The sequence below is a fragment of the Pinus tabuliformis genome, chromosome 9 (genome assembly GCF_031772625.1).
Source record: "Pinus tabuliformis cultivar Carrire ecotype Pingquan chromosome 9, CPIR1, whole genome shotgun sequence".
NCBI lineage: Eukaryota > Viridiplantae > Streptophyta > Pinopsida > Pinales > Pinaceae > Pinus > Pinus tabuliformis.
In genome coordinates, this window is record NC_142307.1 from 1,402,058,817 (window position 1) to 1,402,085,065 (window position 26,249).

General features: G+C 37.3%; 1 protein-coding gene across 1 annotated transcript in view; it reads left to right on the forward strand.

Moving 5' to 3' along the window:
* The window catches only part of LOC149153795 (NADP-dependent malic enzyme 2-like), an 86,044-nt gene that overhangs the window by 46,515 nt on the left and 13,280 nt on the right, over window positions 1–26,249 (forward strand). Inside the window, exon 5 of the mRNA XM_089443926.1 lies at window positions 6,213–6,263. Within this exon, the coding sequence (XP_089300052.1) occupies window positions 6,213–6,263 (51 nt within the window). The remainder of the gene's footprint in view (window positions 1–6,212; window positions 6,264–26,249) is intronic.

Consider the following 26,249-nt stretch of genomic DNA (forward strand, 5'->3'; position numbering starts at 1 on the left):
TAAAAAGATTCGCACATTGAAATGAACTGTTATCTATTTCTTATTTAAAACAGTATTAATTGAATATGACTTTCATAATTCATAACATGTAATATCATTCCTTCCAGTTGTATTAGTTTCTTGTTACCAAGTATAAAGTTTAATAACATAATAACTTTTAAAAAATAAAAATATTCTTATTATTTGTTTTTATTTAATTATAATATGACACTCTATCTTTAATCTTTAATGTTTAAACAAATAATACATTTTATTATTTAAATTAGCCATATAATATTAAATATTGCTTATCCATTCATATTTAATTATAACTATTAAACTATTTATAGTTTTAACTAACTATAAATTTCCTATAATATTTTTATTATTCAGTATTCATAATGCAAAGATTACACTTCCAATCACAAAGAAATAAAATTCCTTGAATAAAAAGATTCCCACATTGAAATGAACTCTTATCTATTTTTTAAAACACTATTAATTGAATATGACTTTCATAATTTATAACATGTAACATCATTTCTCCTAGTTGTGTTAACCTGCAATAATTAGCTTATCCCAAGGCAAGCCTTTCTTGTCACCACATATAAAGTTTAATAACATAATAACTTTTATAAAATCAAGCTGCCAAAACATTATTTCTAACTAAAAAATAGAGTAATTTGAAGTGCTATAGTCAATCTCCATTTTTTTATTATTTTCAATTATCTCAATTTTCGTCATTCTATATGTCATCATACCTCCTATGCCTATGCTATGCCAAATAAATGAATTATATTAAACTATACCCCCTTATTAAGATAATCACAAAATAGAAAAACAACTATGTTTAATGGCATCTATTTATCTGTGATGTAAGTCCTTTCACAACACCAAAAGATAATGAATATTTTCTTGCAGATCATGATCAATTTACATTTCAACTCGTAGAGTTTGAATGTTTTTTTAAATTTAATTTCTTTGTTTTAGTTTTTAATTTATAAAATAAACTTATCAAAATTGCTTTGCTATTGTGCTTAGATCCAATATTTACTAACCCAAAGCTATAAAAAAGACCAAAAGTCATGTCCTTTTGCATCACAACAAATTATTAATTAAATGCAACAAATTACTAATTAGAAATTAGATACAGGGTTTATTTTCTTTGCTAATTTGTAATTGGAGAAATTTAAAATTCACACTAAAGTTATGATAAACAATATTTTAAAATAAATATATCTTTTGTTCTTTTGACCATGAAATAATTCGCCAATCATTGACATTAACCTGAATGGTATCGCTTATGTCCAAACATGTTACTAGATATCTAATCTTTCAATCATGGGTCCAAGACTCCATAATTTTTAAATGCTTAAGTTCTTCTTTGACTTCCGACAATCGTTTATCTAAATATTGAACACTCTCCACCACGGATTTAATTATCAAATTTATATTTATAATAATGTTTATTTGCTGATTATCATTTTATGAATATTTCCATAATATTCAAATGTAAAAATATAACAAAATTCTATCTTTTATGCACCATTAAAATACATAACTTACTTTAACACTCTTTAATTCTTCATACATTATAATGCATTATTATTACCTTTTATAGTTTTTTCCCGTCAAAGTTTCCATGATTCAATCTTAAATTTTATTACATTTTAATTATTAATCTACACATTTTCTAAATCATGAGACATTGAAATATTACATCTAAAACTAATCTTACATTTATCACAATTCTTATTTAACAAACGCAAAGTTCATTATATTTTACTCTTTGCATAAAGTCAAAAAGTCCATACAACAATTCGCTATTCAATTCACTAAACCTTAATACAAGTAAACATGCCTAAAACATACTAGTAATGCAAACCCGCTCTGATGATAATGCAAATTAAACACAAGTTAAATCTCAACCGGCAGGGACTAGCGCCACCATAGTGGCTCCTTGTTTAAATATGTTTAAAATCGGTTTATATGAGCACAAAAAACATTCATACTTAAAATATAAATAGATAATATTAAGTTATATAAGTTATTTAAATATGTCTAAAATGGGCCCATATATTGATTGGACTTACCACTCTCCAACACTAGCCTTTACTATGACAATTTGACAAGACAAACTGTCACAAGTACCTCCACATTTGTTTTAGGAAACAAGACAAAATTAACAATCAACCACTGGCTTCCCATACTATCCAACATAACACATATCACATCAAGCCAATCCCATTAACTATACACTGGAGTAGTTATGCCCAAAGTTCATCGCTATCTGCACAAGAATAGAGAATGTATGTGTCAACCATAACTTCATATATGTTCATCAATGCACCCCGCTCGAAACAATAAATGACACCAACACACAAGATCAGGAATTAAACACAAGAAAACACAAAGGAAAGCACAAGCATCAACCATAAGAGTTTATCAGCCATTGGACGACATCCAAATCAATCCACAACACACATTTGAATTTCGAAAAAATCAATCCACATCATTCCTCCCTTCCAATCAAATTCAACAACAGAAATATATAAAACCACCTCACAATTGCTTCATAAACTTTCATTCTACTCATCTGCAGCTGGATTCACTCAATCAGATATTGTGCAGATTGTAATTAGGTTGGAATAATTCAAGTATTTTCTTTCTGTTTTTTTAAATCTTCCATTAATTTACAATATAAACTTCATTTTTATCCCTTTATTTCTTTCTATTATTTTTAATCTTTCAAATCTTCAATTAATTTACCATATGAAAAAATTGTGTGTGCAATTTAGCATCTGTGTGTGAAATTGCAGAAAAAAACCATAGCATCTGAGTCAACAGAAAACAAATTCATCATGCCCAACATGCAATTTAGCTTCTGCATGTGATATTTAGCTTCTGTGTCATTCAAATGTTATACAAAAAAAACCCATCACATTCTGTCTTTTGTTACCTAAGAGAAAAATGAAGCTCGCTGAAAAGGGATATCTACCAAAGAAGTGGAAGAGGTAGTAAAATCTATGCCACTTTCCAGTAATCTAACACTTATTTGGTACTTAATCCATAGAGAGTAGCATAGGATGAAGCTCTATTATTCTCCATTAGATATGTGCATCGATCATAAGGTAATCCCACTTGATCTTTGAGAGAACGACCTTGTCATTCAACACAACTCAATAAGTAGTTGATAATATGTTGAAGTTAAACATCGATCAGCCTTTTCATTAGTATAGAATTTATGGTCCTGACAAACCTACATAACCTCCATCTTTCACTCATGTATACAATATAACTAAACGTTGATGAATTTTTAAAAAATCAAGAATGTAGCCTTAGGAGACCATTTTACTTCATAACAGTCACCTAGGCATGGATTTAGCGTTAGGTATAGGCAATAGAAGAGATTTGAATCCTTAATGAATGTCACAGTCTACATAATGAACAATCTTTTGGCATAGCCTTGCAGGCCTACTATTCAACAATCGAATATGATATCTAGCAAGGAATGTATGAATCAAGGAGATTGAAAATCATCATGAAAGCTCTTGATGTTACCTTCTGCACTTTAGTTCCCAAAAAACACAAATTCAAGGACCTCGCGGCTTTTTCTCATTGCTCCATGAAATGTAATCTACAAAGTAATTCTAGACAAAGTCTTACTTGTTGGTTGTGTGGGAAATTAGGCCACCTAAGAAATAGATGCCCATAAGGAGAAGCCTCCAACAGAGTTAAAGGAAAAGCATCACAAGAAAGACTTGAAATGATCAATGAAAAGGTAGAAAGTTCACAACAGATCTTCTCTGCTCACTACAATAGGTGTGGCTCAGACAGACACAATACAAATCAATGTCTGCATCATCCTTTTCATATTAAAACAGAAGAAGTCCATGTTCTAGATGAAGGATGTTGTTCTTCAAGTACAGAAACTTCAAACTTTGAAATAGATTCCGAAGATATATCTAAATGATTCAACAAGAAGCCTTGTTGATTACTAATCATTGTTCTTGTAAATATCCCGATGTTTGTAACTGCAATATTGAAATCATTAATTGTAGCAGTGAAGAAGAATCTCAGAAAGGCTCAAGGAAGAGGAGATGGAGATGCACAAATGATGTCTCAAATAAAACCTTTGCTTGAAGGAGATATGAAGACAACTCTTTTGTATTCCTTCCTTAAAACAATGGCGAAATCTTGTAAGTTCTCAGAAATTCCTAGCCCCACAGGTAGAAAGCCTAATTTTGTTGATGCAAGCTTTGAAAGAAATACCAAATCATTCATAAGACATAACAAAAATGAGAGAACACAACCCCTTACAATGAATGATTTAGGCAAAGAAATAAATATTCTAAAGAAAGAAGTTGTAGTACTCAGAGTGAAAATCAACAGGATAGAACAAAAGAATCAAATAGATCTTTGGGCCAGACAAGAGATAAATGAATTAAAAGAACAAATCAAACAACTTGGACAAATGCAACCTCCATTGGAATAATTTGATGAAAAGGGAAATCCAAACATTAATATATTTGATACTAAACATATGTAAGGACTTAATGCAATGAGGATACTCGCCATACAATATCAAAAGTATCACGTCCTCATGAAAATTAAGATGAAGGGCCAAAGTTTTAAATTGAAAGATTTGATAGATTTGGGCTCTAACCTGAACATTGTAAACAAAGAGATCATCCCCAGTATTTACGAGGTTCATACAAATCATTTTTCTATTGGGATAGGGAATAAGTTAATGCAGATGGATTATGAGGTACCTAAAGCAACTCTATGCTTTGATCACTACTATCTAGATATGAAATTTCTACTTGCAGATATCCCAGTGGGCTGCATTTAGGAATGCCATTCCTTGTAGTAGTAGAACCCCATGGATCTATGAGAATAGAATATGGGAAAGTAGGGTATTTTATCACAATCCCATCCATCCCTGGAATCTGCAAGACCAAAACCAAACCTAAGATCATCCTTCCATTTTTATCCACTCCACAATTGTCCATAATAGTCCAAGTAGCAGAAACTATAAAAAGAAAGCAGCAAAAAATCCAGGAGCTCAAGCATATCAAGGCTAATTTGAAGATTGAAGAGCAGTTGTAGAGAAAATAAATCAAGGAAAAGGTACAAGAACTGAAGAAACAATTTGAAGATCAGGTTTCTTCTTAAAACCCAACAACATTTTGGAAGAGAAAAAAAAATTTTGTTGTAATTCTCATACAAGTCCTCCTATGAAGGAAGACCTTGTAAAAGTAGGGCTATTCTGATGAATGCCAAATCCTTGAAGGGCCTATAGGAGCTAAGTCTATAATCTTGTGCATGTTAGCATAATGAAACAATGTTAAGGAAGGGGAACAAGAGATTTCAATGCAAAGCTATCTCATCCAAGTGATAGTTTAAGAAATGATTTGAGTAGGATGATGAGATCATGTGCCATTATGGGAAATTTGTGGTTCATTCTTTTTAAAACCTACACCGTCACTAAAGATGTATGTTCATTCTCTTTATGCAACAAATGTGGGCTCAACATAGGCACTTCATCCTCTATCAAATTATACCCTTCCCTATAAGGGCCACAACACATCACTAGAAAAATGCTATGAGAATGTTTGTCAACTTCCACTATAGATTCTATATGGCAATAAAATATGAGGTGGCTAGCATTGAGAAGGTTGTCAAGTGAAAAATAGAGTAACTCTCCAAGGAATATCTAAAGGTAAACTTTAACGAATGGGCCCTTGGTGAGCTCCAGTATTGCAGCAATGATGTTGCAACTCCTGGGACTCCCTACTTTACTTTTATTAACCCGATAGTTTGTAACAAACTTGGAAGCGACGGTGTTATATGCACAAGTACTAGCTCTTACTGCAGGCTGTCACTTGATCAGCTGGTACAAGTTCACTAGGAGCTTAAGCCAACTTCTATGAGTTCTTAGAAGAAGCTTTTAACTGTGATGGATGAAATCTAACTCAAAAGAGGCTAGTCTACTTGCAGAAAGGAGATGAAAGCTGAAAGGAAATGCAAACCCTAGTTTTACCGATTAACCCTACCTGTGCAAGAAAAGAGATGTAAGCTACTCGAATGGATACCATTGACTATTGAAAAGGTAAAATGTATGTGTTTAATCTACTTCTAAAGGTAAATATGGAAAAATCATATTTTTGTATTTTTGAGCAATTTTATGCAGAATTATTATGCATGTGTTTTAACTATTGTTGATTGTGCAGCGGTTTATTGGCGAAAGGAAATGGAATGGGCGTTTGCAGGAGGTTGAGAAGGTGTGGAGAGGACCTAAGGGGTCCCTAGAACCCTTCTGAAGATTTCCACTATGCTTAGATCTCGAAAAATTGCTCGCGTGAACTTCTACAGGAGGCTGCAGGGGATCTACAGGAAATTCTACAGGAACAGGCCGAAAGTGGTTTTTAGAGGGTTGATGGAGGAAAAATGGTGGGAAAGTGGAAATGAAGGGTGGTTAGGGATGTTAAGGGATCTAGGACCTAGTAGATGAAGCTCAGGAGTGATGAGGATGGTTGGATTTGTTCAAGGATGAAGAAAGCAATGTTGCACAAAAATGTAGAAATTAGGGCAAGTTGGGAAAGTGTGGCGAATGAGGGAAAGAAATCTTGAGCGGGGGACTAGAGCAGGTTGTATGATGGAGGAAGGATAGGCTGGAGTGTCTTACAGGTGTTCTGCACATTACTTTCCAAAACTGATCCAAGCAAAGACAAAAAAATAGAGATTTATCTATTTTGACCTAATTCTGATGTAGTCATCAGAAACATGATGAACAGAAGATTATGGATAGGAAATCATGCAAGAAAGCTATGGAAACTAAGTAAGAATAGATCTAAGCATGAAAACACAATTGATATCAACTTTTCCAACTCAAAATCTAACACTAGCAATTGCATTGGAAGGCAAAAAACAATGTTTTTGTGGCAGCAAGTGTGCCTTGGTCTCAATTCATTGTGCCAAGGAGGGAGAAAGGAGATCAAGGACTGCTTGGTAGCCTTTTTGTGGATCTTTTTTGTTACCAAACTATCAAATCAACCTGAAGCACGAACAACTATCTTAATCATCAAAAACAACCTAAGTAACAAAGCAAGATTTAACCTCTATAACAGAAATTATTCTATGAATGTAGTAAAAACACATAAAAGTACACAAAGGAGGTACTAGGCACTTGGGTTGGGCCCAACCCCAAGAGCTACAGCCCCCTAGGAAAGATCAGAACTGGTTCAAAGCTGGATTCATCTTCATTGATCAAAAAATAATAGTTACATCACAAAACTGTCTACAAGAAGAAGCTCGAAAATGAGCTGATTACAAGGCTGCACTAAAGTGTGAAAATAGACTATCAAATGGCTAAAATCTAACTAAAATTTGACTCACAAAATTGAGGCCCTAAGCCTTCTTATTTATACAAATGGGGGCCTCCAACAGTCCTCCTAAAATGAAGGAACTCGACTTCCTGAAATTGAAGATAACAACAGTCCTACTTGACATGCTTGGTTGCCTTTTGGCTTTGTGCTCCGAGTTTTTGATGGAGAATTTGACGTAAGGGCTCATAAATGAAGCAAACACCCTCCTACAAATTCTCTCCCTTGTTTTTCCACGAATTTGGCTACTAAATGCTCATTAAACCTTTGATTTTGTCTCAAATTTGACCAAAAATCTACATAAATCACACATTAGACTTTTTGGCATAATGACTAACCCAATTCACTCTATTAGCATAAATATGATCAAAAACATGCAATAAAATAATGAGAATGGTGGATTAAGTTGAATTAAGAGGTAAGATGAGTCCATATAATTACCCATTTCTGGGGCTCATCATCACCCCCCTACTGAAGGTGTTGCTCATCCTCTGAGCAACTAATCTATCTCTTCATCTTTGATGGCCCTGGTGGCATTCCTATCATCCCAAGCTTTTGATGTGGTCTACTCATGTGTGCCATAAAATTCTGCCTTCTTGTCCATGTCCTTCCACTGCTCCTCCTATTCTGCTTGTTTGAATTCTTGTGCTTTTCTTGGCCTTGAAATACATGGAGGCCTGCCTTTTTCTCTTCTTTGTTTTTGAGGTTGTCTCCTTTTCTGCCTTAGGCTCAGTAGTCTTGTCAAATTCTTCTTTTTCCTCTTGTTCTTCCTCTCTTTTGCCCTCTGCTTGAATGTCTTGTGCTCCCTCATCATTGTTCTTCTCAATTTCTTCAGTTTGCCCCTCCTCATCACTGTTGGATGGGCTAATGTCCTCAGTCAAAGTTTTGATGTCATCATCCCTGGACATATTTCTGAAAATTTCCCAAGATATGGGGATAGTATAGGTGTGTAAGGCATCTTCCACCAACAATTTGATGAGCCCATGGTGGGCCAACTGATCTGGGACTCCTGCATTTAGCTTTGTACCACATTCAATTAAAGACTGAAGGAGAAAATATGGGAGGCTCAGTTTTCTAGCTGGAGGCAAGTCCATCCCATACCTCAATTCATGCAACAACCTGAAATGATAACCATAAATTATGCTCAACCTCCCTTTACATGTGATATACTTCAGTATTTGGTAACTGACTTCACTCCAGAGAGGAGGCAAGCTTGTACTTCTGACCCCATTTTTATCTTTTACAGGATGCTCCTCAGGCTGAAAAAATGTCTTCTTAGCAACTTGTCCCAATGATTTCTCCTCCTTGCTCCAAGGGAGCCCCAGTGGAAGACCGGTGATTCTACTGATGAAATCAAGTGTAAGCTCTAGGGTCAAACCCCTAAAATTAACTGTGGCATGTGTCTTTGAATGTGGTCTTAGGGACATCAAAAACTCTGCAGTCATCTCCTCATCATATCCCTGAATTCTGTCAAAGAAGGATATCCAGTTTGCCTTGGTGAAGAGGGCCACCACCTTAGGGTGTTGATGAAATTTGATAGAGTTTAAAGGTTATTTTCTCATGAATCCTCCTGGCATGGTGTTGAGTCCTTCTTTTTGTGTTTTAACCAGAAAAAAATGCTCAGGTGAGAAAAACAGGCAACATTGAAATAGAGAATAGCTGAATTTGGTTTTTTCTTAAACCAAGAAGGAATTTCCTGTGTGCTTCTCCTTATAACATCAAATTGCAATAATTCCCCTATTTTAAGCTGCTGTTATCCTAAATTTGACTTTCTATTTTTGAAAATATATTTATTTTTTTTTTACAGAACAGAGGATAAGGACACAAGTTCTTTTCAGCAAGTGGATAGATATGCAAATTCATTTTTTCACACACACAGGCTGGCCTCTACTGTTGCATGCATCTTCCTTACAGTAGAATTTGAAAAAGGATGAGGAGATTTCGGATGCAGAGAAGAAAACAGAAATTGTGTAGACTCAGGGAAATATGCAGGCAGACTTTCACTCTCTTTTTTCAATATGCAGGCAGACTCACTCTCTTTTTTCAATCTAATGCCATGTTTAATTCACCACCTTACTCAAACAAGTCATATGCAGAGAGGTTTTCCCGAGCCTACCTCATTTTGAGCTTGAATTTTGACGAAAATCCCAGGTTTTCTTTTTGCAGAGCTGTTCTCTGCCTTTCCTATAGAAACCTTCCTGTAGAAATCCCCTGGCTCCTATAGAATGAAACAATGCTCCTGTAGAGCCCAATAGGCGGGAGGGTTTTAAAAAAATGGCAAAGAAAGACTGGTTCACTGCTATGGAGGTAGTATAGAGCTTGCTGCAGCTGTGGGAATGATGATAAAATGGAAACAAAGGTGGTGAGAGTGTTTCAAAGATGAGTTCTTACGGCTGTTTATGGAGACTTCCGGTGATGGAGGGTGAGCTAGCCAAGTTTACGTTGGCCCCATGCAGACCGTTGGTCCCCACTGCAGTGCTATTATGAAACTTCATGTTTTCTACCTGTTAATCACTTGACATTAGTTGCGCTGGAGTTCAAAACATCTACCACTACCTATTTTTTAAATTTCCCGTGAGTTGACTATACACGTGTGCTGGGTGATCTCCGGATGAGTGCAATCGAACCAGCTGAGGGTGTCTAGTTAACTGGCCACCTTTCTAGCTTAATCCAACCATTTCATTCATTTATGAAGTTTCGAATCATACAGATGCAAATAGAGGAACTGGTTTAGACACTTACCTGTAAGTCGAAATGTGTGTGCTGCTTGGTTCTTTTGCTGTTGCATGCTCATATTCAATTGCTGCATGCCTGTATCCCTTCTGCTATATGCTTTTTGCTGTCTAATGTGTGGCTATTTTTCTTGTGCAGGTATCCTCTGGCTGGATCTAAGCTGCAAAAGTCTGCTTCCATCTTCAGATTTGCACCCTCATGCTACTGATGCTAGATTTGTGTAGGACAGCGACTTGTTTTGTCCATAGCTCCCAAACGATAGACTGGATTGACCTTAAATTTTTTGAGCATATTTCTATCATCATTATGCACCTCCCATAGAAAATATGTGGTCAATGGATGCACGAATTTCGAGGAAAACTAAAAATGGTTGAAGGTGACAGAGGTCAATTTCTTGGAAACCGTGCACTGGAATTAGCTGAAATTGCTTGGGCAGGTTACTATCACCCATATGCATCTCCCCATGAAACCGGTTTTTAAATGGATGGACGGATATGGAGAAAATAAAAAAATTGCTGAAGGTGATGTAGGTTGATTTCTTGGAAACCATACACTAGAATTGGCTGAAATTGCTTGGGCACGTTGCCATCATCACTATACAACTCCCCATGAAACAGTTTTTTAAATGGATGCACGGTTTTCAAGTTAGGGAAAAAATAAATTTCTGCTCTATGTATTTTTGTATCAGAGCATTCTACAGTTTTTGCACAGTAAGAAAAAATGAGCTTGGGCTGTAATGCAGACTTGGAATTGATGGGAGAGAGGTTTGAAGATTGCAGGGGGATTTATAAACCCTTTATGAAGCTTCCCTGTTCCTCAAACTGCTTTTGAAGTCCATTTCTAGCTCTCTGTAATTTCTACAGGATCCTCTTGTAGAAAACACAGTTTTCAGAAAAGAAGCACAGTGAGGTGGAAAGGATGTCAAAAATGATGGAGAAGGGTGAGGGAAGGTAGGATAGGTGTTGTTATTGGTTTCAGAGCTTTCTTGGCACCTACTACTGCTTCATGAAGTTCTTTTGCAGACCTGCAATACAACTGGAAATTCATTTTTCATTTTTCTTTTTTCCTTTTTTTTTTGAAAACAACTAGGGTGCCTCAAGGAGGTTTTCACCCTAATTGCCTGCCCTAGGCACCTCCAAGGGAGGTTTTTACCTAGGGATCTTATTCCCTTTTTCTTTTCTCTTTTTTCTAACCCATTGACCGCCTCATGGAGGTTTTCAATCAATGAGCCAATCTCAGGTGCCTCCAAGGAGGTTTTCACCTTAGATTTTTTTTTTCTTATTTTTCATTTTTTTTCTCTTTTTTTTTTTTTTTCTCTACCCTACCCTACTTGAAAAGAAAAATCATTTTCAAGTATAAGAATACTTCCAATGGAGCCATGTGCACATCGAGATGAGAGACAAAATGATGTGGAGGCTTGAAATGCATGCTTTGGTAGGTATTTGGATTTCAGAGACCAAATGATTTGACTTTGAAGGGATCAAGCATAGTTGAGGAAGAGAGTGATGCTATACCTTAGTGACTATCTGGAACTATATCTCAATATAACTGTGATGTCCTTGGCCTTTCTGCTAATCTGGATCATTCTTCATGTCTTCTTCTACCATGACCTTCATATCTTCCTCTTTTTGCTGATTCTTCTCATGAATACATGGAGGATTTAATGGTAACCATGAGGGAGCTCTCTCAATCTCTGATTATGTTGTCTTCTCTTTATCAAGTGCAACCCATGGTTCTTTGATCTTCTCTTTTGCATCTTCGTCTGTTGGATGAGGTCCTTCAATGATATCAATATAATCTCTGTTTTGCAATACTCTTCCTGAGCTATGGTGAATATCATTGAGCTCAAGAGGAGTTGTTTGGACATTTTGTGCCTCAGCATTGTAATTAGGTTGAGCTGCTCCAATGTTCGGGTTTGGAAATGGTTGTACGGGAAGTTGAGTGGGAGTGTATATTTGAGATGGATGTGGATGGGCAGGTGGTTCCCCACTATATACTTGTTGAGCCTGCCTATTGTTTGGATTCAGGTTCTGCTGAGTAGGTATTTGGGGTTGCCTTGGTCGAGCAGGAGGCAATGGTTGTGGTTGAGTAGGTGGTGGAGGCAAAGTAGCGGGAGGAGAGTTGTACTAGGGCCTCCACTCTTGATGAGGTGCATTCCACTGAGGCTGTGGCTGAGCATAGGAGTGAAATGGATGAGCAGCTGGTTGGGCATAATATGGAGATGTGAAGGACCAAGGAGGAGGTGTGGACCAAGAAGGATGAGCAGAGGGACCCCAAGAAGGCATGGAAGTGCCTTGATTATGGTTGTAATAAGTCTGGGATGTCCCTTGCATTCCCTGTTGGTAAGGTCTGGGTCCATGTGGCCTCCTTTGGTTCATAAAATAGAGTGGTTCAGTGGCTCCTTTGGCCCTCTGATATGAAGCTTTAATTCCGAGAAAGGAAGGGCACTGCTTTGTAGGATGGTCTTCTTCATAGAAAAAACACACTTCTACAGAGTGCAATGGACATTCGTTCCTAGGATGCTTTCTAGTGCACCTGGGACAAAAGATGGCCAAAGCCCTCTCGGCTTCCTCTTGCTTCCTTTGGATCCACAAGGTATCCATTTGCATGGCAATAGTCTGTCTCATCTCGCTCTTGAAATCTTCCCACATGTTTCCAATTTCACCTTCAATGGATGAGTTGGAAGAAAAGGTACTGCTCCCAACATTTTTGTTTTCAGCCATTTGCTCCAGAGGAATGTTTTCTTCTTCTTCTCCCCTATAGGTTCTTCAAATATGTCTTGCTGTCCACCTAAGGGTTCTTCTTAATCACAGCCATCGAAGAAGAGAGAAGGTTGGCTATGTGAAGCAGTGGGGGTGTTGTGCAAACATTTTTCTGAATTATCTCTACTCCTACAAGGCATGAAAGGAAATCTTTTTGGTTGATTTTTGTTTTTTTCTTTGCTTGTACCTGCAAAACTGAAATTGATTGAACAACAAATTGCAACTAACTAAAATCTATCTTGCTGAAATGAAAATGCAGAATTGAAATGAAAGCAGGAAATGACTAATCTATTTTGCTGAAATGAAATTGCAAAATTGAAATGAAAGCAGGAAATGACTAATCTATTTTGCTGAAATGAAATTGCAGAATTGAAATGAAAGTAGGAAATAGCTAATCTACGCTTGCTAAAATGAAATTGCGGAATTGAAATGAAAGTAGGAAATGTCTAATCTACGCTTGCTGAAATGAAATTGCGAAATTGAAATGAAAGAAGGAAATGGTCTAATCTACTTTTGCAGAATTGAAATTGCAGAATTGAAATGAAACAACTACTCTACTCTTGCTGAAATAAACTACTTTAGCAGAAGTTTGCAGTAGAAAATAGAAGAAAAACAGTAATCACAAAGTACTCTAATGCTTCCCCGGCAACGACGAGAAAAAGATGGTGAGCTCTAGTATTGCAGCAATGATGTTGCAACTCCTGGGACTCCCTACTTTACTTTTATCAACCCGGTAGTTCGTAACAAACTTGGAAGCGATGGTGCTATATGCACAAGTACTAGCTCTTACTGCAGGCTGTCACTTGATCAGTTGGCACAAGTTCGCTAGGAGCTTAAGCCAACTTCTATGAGTTCCTAGAAGAAGCTTTTAACTGTGATGGATGAAAGCTAACTCAAAAGAGGCTAGTCTACTTGCAGAAATAAGATGAAAGCTGAAAGGAAATGCAAAGCCTAGCAAACCCTAGTTTTACCGATTAACCCTACTTGTGCAAGAAAAGAGATGTAAGCTACTGGAATGGACGCCATTTACTATTGAAAAGGTAAAATGCATGTGTTTAAGCTACTTCTAAAGGTAAATATGGAAAAATCATCTTTTTGTATTTTTGAGCAATTTTATGCATAATTATTATGCATGTGTTTTAACTATTGTTGACTGTGCAGCGGTTTATTGGCGAAAGGAAATGGAGTGGGCATTTGAGGGAGGTTGGGAAGGTGTGGAGAGGACCTAAGGGGTCCCTATCACCCTTTTGGAGATTTCCACTGTGCTCAGATCTCAAAAAATTGCTCGCGTGAACTTCTACAGGAGGCTGCAGGGGATTTACAGGAAATTCTACAAGAACAGGCCGAAAATGGTTTTTAGAGGGTTGATGGAGGAAAAATGGTGGGAAAGTGGAAATGAAGGGTGGTTAGGGATGTTAAGGGATCTAGGACCTGGTATATGAAGCTCATGAGTGATAAGGATGGTTGGATTTTTTCAAGGATGAAGAAAGAAATGTTGCACAAAAATGTAGAAATTAGGGCAAGTTGGGAAAGTGTGGTGAATGAGGGAAAGAAATCTTGAGCGAGGGACTGGAGTAGGTTGTATGATGGAGGAAGGATAGGCTGGAGTGTCTTACAGGTGTTCTGCACATTACTTTCCAAAACTGATCCAAGCAAAGACTAAAAAGCATAGATTTATCTATTTTGACCTAATTCTGACCTAGCCACCAGAAACATGATGAACAGAAGTTTATAGACAGGAAATCACACAAGAAAGCTTATGGAAACTAAGTAAGAATAGATCTAAGCATGAAAACACAACTGATATCAACTTTTCCAACTCAAAATCTAACACTATCAATTGCATTGAAAGGCAAAAAACAGTGTTTTTGTGGCAGCAAGTGTGCCTTGGTCTCAATTCATGGCCCCAAGGAGGGAGAAAGGAGATCAAGGACTGCTTGGTAGCCTTTTTTTGGATCTTTTCTGTTACCAAACTATCAAATCAACTTGAAGCACGAACAAATATCTTAATCATCAAAAAAAACCTAAGTAACAAAGCAAGATTTAACCTCTATAACAGAAATTATTCTATGAATGCAGTAAAAACACATAAAATTACACAAAGGAGGTATTGGGCACTTGGCTTGGGCCCAACCCCAAGAGCTACAGCTCCCTAGGAAATATCAGAACTGGTTCAAAGCTGAATTCATCTTCATTGATCAAAAATAATAGTTACATCACAAAACTGTCTACAAGAAGAAGCTCGAAAATGAGCTGATTACAAGGCTACACTAAAGTGAGAAAATAGACTATAAAATGGCTAAAATCTAACTAAAATATTACTAACAAAATTGAGGCCCTAAGCCTTCTTATTTATACAAATGGGGACCTCCAATAGTCTTCCTAAAATCAAGGAACTCGGCTTCCTGAAACTGAAGATAACAATAGTCCTACTTGACTTGCTTGGCTGCCTCTTGGCTTCGTGCTCTAAGTTTTTGATGGAGAATTCGAGGTAAGGGCTCATAAATGAAGGGGACACCCTCCTACAAATCCTCTCTCTTGTTTTTCCACGAATTTGGCTGCCAAATGCTCATTAAACCTTTGATTTTGTCTCAAATTTGACCAAAAATGTGCATAAAGCACACATTAGACTTTTTGGCATAATGACTAACCCAATTCACTCTATTAGCATAAATATGATAAAAAAAAAATGCAATAAACTAATGAGAATGGTGGATTAAGTTGAATTAAGAGGTAAGATGAGCCCATATATTTACCCATTTCTGGGGCTCATCAGCCCTCGACACTAGTTATTTAAGAACCAAAGACACCAAGAGTTTTAAACTTATTGAGTTATATTTGTTGAACAAGACCTTTGTTCCTCAAGTGGTGGAGGACAAAGGTAGTCAACATCAATCCATAATGTAAAAGTAGATGTTGAAAATAGCAACAAGAAATGCTAAAAATAACATTCCTATAGATAGCATTTCAAGATACATTCCAATTTTAATTAGTCCCTAAGTTAAAATTGTGAATTAAAATTAGAATTTGAGCTCAGAAGTTGTTTGTAAAATAATTAATTAATTCATCTTGAGTTAATTAGTTGGAGAAAATCAAACATGAAGTTTTTGTGAAGACATGCAACAGTTATCCCTTTGATCGAGGAAGTTATCCCTTAATTAAGGAGATCAGGATGAGTTGTACTTTGAGTTGTAATTAGTTAGCTTAGTTAACTGAGTTATGTCTAGTTAGATTAGTTCCAACAGTTTGTGGAACTAATTGTGAGTTCAGTTAGTCAATGCATGCATGCATGCAACTAGTTTACTTTAGATAATTGAATATTCTCTCATAAATAACTCATGCATGTCAATTCAGACAGAGACCCAGTTGAGATCAAAGGATGGGACAGTGTATTATCAGTTGCAGGAATATTCCCATGAGGATATCTCTTGCATGCAGAATGAATTCTTTCCTTGAGGATTGGGCAGTTATTTCAGAGGTTAGTGAGCAGTGTGTGAGGTAATTACACATAGGTGGCAGCTTGAGGACCCAAGAGAAACTGCGCAAGGAAATAGGATGCTTGGAGGACTAAAGGAAGACATATGTGTTGTCTATTCTGTCTATGAGCAACAGTGAGGGATTGTACTAAGAGCTGGATAACTTGTGAGCTAAAGCTTTGTGTAATATTGAGATATTTCCACTTGTATGATAATACAAATAGCGGGCTTTTTAGCTGAGGCTTTCCCCAGAGTATTCTTTTGTGTTCATGTGTGATTGATTTCTTCTTCATCTGTTATATGTGTTCTATTTGATCTTACTCAAAATCGATTAAGCTTTTACAAGTTTGTTTGTAGAAGTAGATCAAGTATTTTGCTTTAGTATATTGCATTATCAGGTGATCTACAGTGAGAATTTCTACAGTAGAATGTGATGGACTAGAAATTTGATGCGTTATGCAAAGAAGTTTTAATATAAGTATCACAATCAATAGTTATACTAAACCTAAAACAACACAATGGAAGAAATAGATAATGATACTTAAATTGACAAACATTATTGGCAGACACCATGGAAATGGACAAGTTAAATCTCCACGTTTAACTTTTAAGAAAGGAAATAATGACCTCGTCACACATGTTATCTATTTCCTTTTTTCTTATCAATAGGACAATGAAGTATAATATAGGCCTATAGATACTAAAAAAAACCTACCAAGATTCTTGTGAAGCACAAATTTAAACAAATCCTTATCTCCAATTTTGACAAACATTAGGCTTCTGTGTGTGAAATTGCAGAGAAAAAACCATAGCATCTGAGTCAACAGAGACAAAAAAATTAATCATGCCAAACAAAGACAACAAAGACAAAAATAACAAAGCATTTGAGTCAAAACACATAGGCCTGATCATTCCTTAATCACAACAATTTGGCAGCTTGTATGCAATAACTGTCATGCCTCTAAGAATGGCAGAATTGGAAGCAGTTGTAGCTGACAATGTAGAGAACTGGAGTGTTTTAAGATATGGTCAAACACTGCAACCTGTGGATGGAGATTCAAGTCGATGCAAACACATAAATTTCTTATTCAAATATATGTAGGTTGCAAGTATTGATTAACCTATTCATATTTAAATTTCAGGAAATAAATAAGACTAAGTTTCTATTATGTAGGTTGCAATTATTGATTAATATTTTCATATTTAAATTTATTATTCAAATAAGGTTGAGTTTCTTTTGCTAAAACAACTTCCACTAACAGAGATAAATTGTAACAATATGCATGTTGTTGCAACCATGCCAGCAGTTTCAATTGCAGGTCGTATAAGGAACAGGAGGAGGCGAGGGACCAAGGGTTCCCAAATGTGATGTACTTCATCAAGAGACGAAACGGTCGATGATGTCATTGTTGCCAATGCTCCATGCAATAATGTTGAGAATGCCCATGTGGTGGCAGATCCTACTGCCCAACCATCTACCACAGAGCCACAATCAACCACAATACAAGGTGTAAGCTCAACTAAGAGGATCACTACCATAAGAGGGTGGACAAAGGAAGACATGCTAGGTGTAATTAATGACGTAGAGTTCAAGGGATATTTAGTATGTGCATCGACAAAAAAGCATGGAATTTCATCCTCAAGGATACATTATTGGATTAATGGGTTAACTAATACAAAGCGTAGAGGTCATTTTACTGTTATAACTGAACATGAAGAGGCCGAGATGGTTGTGCAGTGTAAGGAGATGGCCCAAATGGGACATGGGTTAGAGTTGATACAACTCAAATGGACAATAGATAAAATATGTTATGAGAGGCCAAACCCCTTCAAAGATGGGTTTCCTGGCAAATCTTGGTGGATTTGTTTTAAGAAAGGTCATCCATACCTTGTCTTATGAACAACGGAGGGCCTTGACAGAGACAAGGCTTTAAATTTATGCCATGCAATTGTGTCTAAGTTCTATGACACACTTTCCCATGCATATGAGAAACACTCTTATGCCCCAAACCATATCTAGAACTATGACGAAATAGGCTTATAGGATGGAAGGAATTGTGGCATGCGGGTAATTGCCAAGAGAGGGAGCAGAAATGTGCCAAAAAAATTTCCTAGGAGCAGGGAGTGGATCACTATACTTTGTTGTGTCAATGCAACTGGTTCTTCAATCCCAGGTTTTTATTTATTCAAAGGAAAAACACAACTTAAAAACTATATACATAATTGTGAACCAGGTGCATGCATGGCTACACATCCCCATGCATGGATGACAAAGGAACTCTTCTTGAATTGGCTTTTTCACTTCAATGCATCTATGTTAGGTGGTGTCTCACCAGAAAATAGACGCCTATTAATCTTAGATGGCCATGGAAGCCACATGGTTGTGCATACAATCGAGGAGGCAAACCATTTGGGCATTGACCTACTAACACTACTAGCTCATACTACTCACATTTTGCAACCCCTTTATGTCAATGATGAGCTACAGTATTGCAGCAAGGATGCTGCAACTCCTAGGGCTATCGACTTTACTTCATCAATCCGGGGTTCGTAAAAACTTGGAGGTGACAGTGTTGTATACACAGTAGATGCAATGGTATACTCATGTCACTTTTCAACTGGGGCGATAAACCACTAGGGTTTTTCAAACCAATATTCTATTGACTAGAATGATTCTGACTACTAACAACAAATGGAAAACTATCTGTAATGCAAAAAGGAAATGCTACATATCTTAGGAAATGAAAATGTTGAATAGGAAAGAGCCATGAAGTGACATGAAACAGTCTAACATCTAGTTAGTTAGACTAAGTAAGCATGGAAATTAACCTCAAAATACTTGGACTGTTGTATGCATGTACTAACTAGAAATTGTAGAAAGGGTCTTTTTTTATTTTCAATTTTATAAATGTAACTCCTAAGTGAACCAATCTAATCTTTTGCAGGGGAGAAAGGTATGGGGAAACAGGTCCAAAATGGTGCTGAGGGTATGGAAGCCAAGTGGAAGCCTAACCTAAGATCATATGATCATTTCTTCTTAATTCGGGCTTAAAACAAGCTGCTACGTGGTTTCCTTTAGTACTACAGGATGTCTTGGTTTTTACTATAGGATGTCTTGGTTTACTACAAGAAATAGGCTGAAAGCTATAGGATGGTAGAAGAGGTGGAATAAAGTGTGGGAAAGGTATTTGATGGTGGGATAAGGCATAGAGGAGGTGTATACTACCCAAGGCTCAGCCCAACTCTTTAAGATGGTTGGATTTTCTCAAGGGAGATGTCCACTTTGCTACAAAACAAAAATTTGGATTAGGGGTTGGTAGACTTGGGTAGTATGGGTGAAGACAACTTGGATGAGGCTGGTGAAATGAGTTCTCCATGCATATCAAAAACTCCTATAACAACATGCATTCCTTCCTTCTTTTATGCATAACTTCATTTACATATGGAAAAGATGAGTTGAATTTAGGAAAAATAGAATTATTGATGGCTAATGGTGAAATCTATGAAATACAATGCTCTCTAAACTACAACAACTTCAAAAACCAAAATGACAATTGTAGGTGCCTCTAAGGAATTATAAACAGTAATATACTCAATCAAGAACCCTATCCATGCAATGATCTAAAGAGACAAATATGTTTTTGGGGCTGTGAGAGTGGGGCCCTCAAACCATGATCCCATGAGGGAGCTGAGGAAGAGGCCACCATCACAAGTTTTTCTGAAGTATTCACTTTCACTATTATATGACTAATCTACCTTTTCAACTAGTGGGATGTTGAAAATAGCAACAAGAAATGCTAAAAATAGAAATGCTATAAATATCATTGCTATAGATAGCATTTCAGGTACTAGTGTTGAAAATAGCAACAGGAAATGACAAAATAGAAATGCTAAAAATAGAATTTCAGGATATATTCCAATTTTAATTAGTCCCAGAATTAAATTTGAGAATTAAAATTCGAATTTAGTCTTAGCAGTTGTTTGAAAAATAATTAATTAATTCATATTGAGTTAATTAGTTGGAGAAAATCAAACATGAAGTCTTTGTGAAGACATGCAACAATTATCCCTTTGATTGAGGAAGTTATCGCTTAATTAAGGAGATAAGGATGAGTTGTAGTTGAGTTGTAATTAGTTAGCTCAGTTAATTGAGTTAAGTCTAGTTAAATTAGTTCCAAATATTTTGTGGAACTAATTGTGAGTTCAGTCAGTTAATGCATGCATGCATGCAATTAGTGTACTCCAGATAACTGAATATTCTCTCATCAATAACTCATGCATGTTAGTTTAGAGAAAGACCCAGTTGAGATTAAAGGAAGGGACAATGTACTATTAGTTGGAGGAATTTTCCAATAAAGGAAACTCATCCATGCAGAAGGAATTCATTCCTTCAGGATTGCATAGTTACTACAGAGGTCAACGTAGTGTGTGAGGTGAGAATTACACAGGTTACAGCTGGAGGACCCAAGAGAAACTGCACAAGGAAATAGGAGGCTTGGAGGACTGAAGGAAGGCATATGTGTTGTCTGTTCTGTCTATGAGCAGCAATGAGGGATTATACTGAGACCTGGATAGCTTGTGAGCTAAAGCTTTGTGTAATCCTGAGATATTTCCACTTGTATGATAATACAGATAGCAGGGTCTTTTAGCTGAGGCTTTCTCCAGAGTATTCTTCTGTGTTTCATGTGTGATTGTTTCTTCTACTTTGTTATATGTGTTCTGTTTGATCTTGCTCAAAATCGATTAAGCTTCCGCAAGTTTGATTATAGAAGTAGATTAAGTATTTTGCTTTAGTACATTACATAATCAATTTAATCTACGGTGAAATTTCTACATGGTTTCGGAGCAAAGGTGATCAAAGCGGAGAAAAATATACAAAGAAGGGAGAAGTTTGAAGTTTGAAGTTCTTGATTGTAGGTACAAAATCGATTTCTTATCACATCTCAAAGTTCACCAATGGCGTTCAATGGCTTGAGACTCGAGTATGCCCTGGATGGCAGCTCGAATTACATAGCATGGAAGGATCGCATGGAAGCGGTATTAGAGGACAATGGTTTGAAGGACTTCATTGATCAAGAAGTCCCCAAGCTCGCAGCAGCTAATGCCCAAGAATTGCCGAAATGGAAGAAATGTGTGGCAAAAGCGAGGAGGATTCTTCTGGAGGGAGTTCGAGACCATATTGTCTCGAGTCTCCGTGGGAAGGAGACTCTGTTTTCAATGTGGAAGACATTGAATGATCTATATCAGAACAACAATGACCAGAGGAAGCTGGCGCTGAAGGACAAGCTTCGGAAAATCAACTGTGAAAAGGGAGACAAGATGTCTACATATCTGAACAAGCTCACCACCTACAGAGATGAGCTTGGAAGTGTAGGAATCATGATAGTCGATGATGATATGATGAGTCTTGCTCTCCTCGGTCTTCCTAAGAGCTGGCATAGCTACCAAGACTCAGTGAATGGAAGAGACAAACTTCCAGATTGGGAATGACTATGGTTGGATCTGATGCAAGAGGAGATCAGGAGGAGCACTAGAGATGGTTCTTCATCTAAGGAGGATGAAGAAAATTTTTCCTTAGCGAGTAAGGCAAGGAAATGGAAGGAGAAGGATTCTCATCCCAAATCGAGTTCTTCTCATGGAGGGAAGAATATTGACAAATCTAAAGTGATATTCTTTAATTGTCATGAGGTGGGCCATTATGCAACTAATTTCCCATTGAAGAAGTCCAAGAAGGGATCCTCAAGAGGATCGGAAGGTGAGGCATTAGCCTCTCAGTTCAAAATGGACTTTACCCTCATCACATGCATGGTTTCATCGATGATGGGTTGTGGTTGGTTTCTTAACAGTGGAGCCTCATTCCACATGACCAGCAATAAGAGTTTTTTTAGTACCTTGGAGGAGAAATACCTCCAAATGCGCATAGAGATGGTTAATGATGAAAAGTACGGTGTTTCAGGAGTGGGAACGGTTGCTTTTCAGAGGGAGCATGGAGCTCGCATCACCTTCACAAATGTGAAGTATGTGTCAGGACAGAAAAAGAACTTGGTATTGATCGTGATGTTGGAAGCTAAAGGCTACGATGTTGTCTTTAGTAAGGGAAAGGTTTTCCTTAGACACATCACCACAAGACAGGTGAAGCAGATCAGTTCACAAGTCAACAACCTGTATGCTCTTGAGGTTCAAGATGCATGCAAAGCCTTGAGGAGCAAGGAAAATGTTGGAGACTTGGTGGTTGAGAGGGAGAGTACATTACCTCTCAACATGCAGCACCAGAAGAAGTCTCAGACAATTGTGGAGGAGCCACAATTGGTGAAGTAGCTTCAGGAGGTTGTGGAGCAGCCACAACTGGAGAAGCCAAGAGGAGACTGAGTGGAGGCATCCACTCATGCAGAGACCTCTAGTAGGGGGAAATTTTGAGCCAACTGGGCAGAGGGATCACATGCAGCCATACCTCCAGGTGTGAGGTGGGGTGAAGTGAAGCGATATTCCCAAGAAGGCAGAAATAGGGGCAGGATCATTGAGGTACCCAACCTCTTTGATTAGACCTTGCTACGGGAGCCTCGACGAGGAGTAGCAGGACTAGATAATTGGGTGGAGACACATGCGGATGGAGCGGTAGAGGAAGCTTCAGCATCAAAGGGTGTTTCTAGCCCAACAGGGAGGTCAATTGGGAGATCAGTTACTTACTTCTCAGTCACTGAGTTGTAGTGCAACAGTGGGCAGCACGATGCAACATGATGAGAGGAGGTGCAGTGCGAATGCAGTGCTGGGAGACAGGACCAGCAATAGCACGGATGTAGTAGGAGGAATCAGTGTGATTGATGCAGTCAAAGATCAAAGTGACAGAGGCTAGAATAGTCAGATACTGAGGGGCACAGAGGTGCATAGTTTTCAGTCGATAGAGGCAATAGCAGTTAGAGACTTTGATGATAAAGGCATCATTCTGATTCAGGTTGGATATTTTTTTGTTTCTGAGTTGCTGGAGCAACAACACTAGTGAGAAGTGTTGCATGCAGAACATTCCAAAGGTTGAGGATCGGGTTTGAGTTGAATGCCTTTCTTGTTGAGAGGGAGTGTTGAAAATAGCAACAAGAAATGCTATAAATAGCATTGCTATAGATAGCATTTCAGGTACCAATGTTGAAAATAACAAGAAATGATAAAATAGAAATGCTAAAAATAGCATTGCTATAAATAGTATTTTAGGATATATTCCAATTTTAATTAGTCCCTGAATTAAAATTGAGAATTAAAATTTGAATTTAGTCTTAGCAGCTATTTGAAAATAATTAATTAATTCACCTTGAGCTAATTAGTTGGAGAAAATCAAACATGAAGTCTTTGTGAAGACATGCAACAATTATCCCTTTGATTGAGGAAGTTATCCCTTACTTAAGGAGATAAGGATGAGTTGTATTTGAGTTGTAATTAGTTAGCTCAGTTAACTGAGCTAAGTCCAGTTAAATTAGTCCCAAATAGTTTATGGAAGTAATTCTGAGTTCAGTCAGTTAATGCATGCAACTAGTGTTCTCCAGATAACTGAATATTGTCTCATAAATAACTCATGCATGTCAGTTCAGAGAAAGACCCAGTTGAGATTAAAGGAGGGGACAATGTACTATCAGTTGGAGGAATTTTCCCATAAAGGAATCTCATCCATGCAGAAGGAATTCATTCCTTCAGGATTACGCAATTACTACAGAGGTTAGTGTAGTGTGCGAGGTGAGAATTACACAAGTTATAGCTGGAGGATCGAGGAGAAGCTGTGCAAGGAAATAGGAGGCTTGGAGGACTGAAGGAAGGCATATGTGTTGTCTATTCTTTCTATGAGCAAGAGTGGGAGATTGTACTGAGAGCTGGATAGCTTGAGAGATAAAGCTTTGTGTAATTCTGAGATATTTCCACTTGTATGATAATACAGATAGCGGGGTTTTTAGCGAAGGCTTTCCCCAGAGTATTCTCCTGTGTTTCATGTGTGATTGAATATTCTTCTCTGTTATATGCTTTCTATTTGATCTTGCTCAAAATCGATTAAGCTTCCGCAAGTTTGATTGTAGAAGTAGATTAAGTATTTTGCTTTAGTACATTGCATAATCAATTTAATCTACAGTGAGAATTTCTACATGGGAGAAAAACTAAATAATCATTCAAGTACCTGCAAATGGGATAAAACAGAAATAACTTTAGAAGCTAACTTTGAATGTAATCTAAGCATACGTATATAAAAAGAAGAGGAACTTCTGCTACTAGGGTTGGGCCCTAACCCAAGAGATTCATCCCTCTTATTCAACTCAGTGCTGGATCAAAGAAACCCTTTTCATTATCACCAAAATGTCAAAAATAACATGAGAATAATAGTCACAATGTCTTATTCTCAAATTGCCTCTTAGCTATAATAAAATGTCGAATGCCAATGAGGCCCTAGGCCTTCTTATTTATACAACTGAAGCTACCAACAACATCCTTAAAATTAGGGAGGCTTGGATCCCAAAATTGAGATTAACTTGTCTTCAATTATAATTGGCTTGGCTACCAATGACCTCAGTGGGCTTGACTGCTTGTAACTCCGAGATGATGAGTTCTGGTGGAGGAATCTTAGAGTGATTGAGGAGTTAAGGAGGGAGATCCAATCTCCTAAAATCCCTCTTTCTCGTCTACTTCGATTTCATTCACTTAAATTAGCCTAAAAGTTCTTGAAATACTGCAATTAATGCACATTAAGCCACATGACATAACATCTCACCTTTGCCCTTCTCACTAATAAAAATATGATAAAATATAATAAAATATGTAAAGAAATTTGAGAAATGTTGATTTTAATAAGCTGGAGAGTGACATTAAGGTCCATATAATTTACCTATTGATGAGCCTCATCATCACCCCCCTATTGAAAGTGTTGCTCATCCTCTGAGCAACTTAATCTATGTCCATGTCTTTCATTGCTCTTGTGGCCTCTCTGACATCCTAAGCTTTTGTTGATGTAGTCTCCTCTTGTGGATAAAATCCTGCATGCTTCTCTATTTCCTCCCACTGCTTTCTTTCCTCTTCCTCCTTTCTTCCTTCTAACATACCCAATAGAAATGGTGGACTGAGTTTCAAACCAATCCAGTTGATTTTGAGTCTCTGTAGTGCCTTCTTATACAATGGGGTCCTTTCTAGTGCATCTCTCATTCTTTCATGGGAATGATACTCCTTGATCCTTAGGTTGTATGGTAGGGTGCCCCATCTCCTTTGGCATGCTTGCTGGCTTTCATCCCCTAGAAATCTCAAGGTGCCTTCAAAATGAGTGATTGTTTTCTCTTGTGTATCTAGGTATCTTGGTGCAAGTTGGGATCATTGACGATGATGTTGTGGGTGCTAATGACAACCATAGAATTTATTTGTTCTCCTCGGATGTAAAGGGGCTCTTTTTCTTCTCTTTCCAACACCATCTTTACTTCCTTAGCCATGGCCTCCTTATGATTCATCCATGATACAAGGGCCATTAGTTGTAAGTCCCCATATTTGCATTGGGGTCCCACACATTCAAGTTTGTTAAGGCCAAGTTGTGTAAGTAGAATTCAGATATCTTGGCCTTATCCTCTAGGGTGCTTTGGTCACATAGCTCAATGAACTGCCTATAGTCTTGGAAAGGCATAGTCCCCCATTGTGCTAGTGTCTTTATTTGAAATTGTAGCCATTGATCTTTGAGGTACAAGGCATATGACTTTGGTGGAATCTTGCACTGGAGTGCCTCCATAGAGAGGCTTGCCATAATGGCCAATTGGCTCTCTTTTTCCTATACCTGCCTCCTCAGCCATGTGTTTTCAGCCTCTAGTTGAGATTTCATAATTCGTTCCCTGTCTCTTATCCTACTCAACTCTCTTCCCATCTCCAGTAGCTTCTCTTCCATATGGCCCACATCCTCTACATTC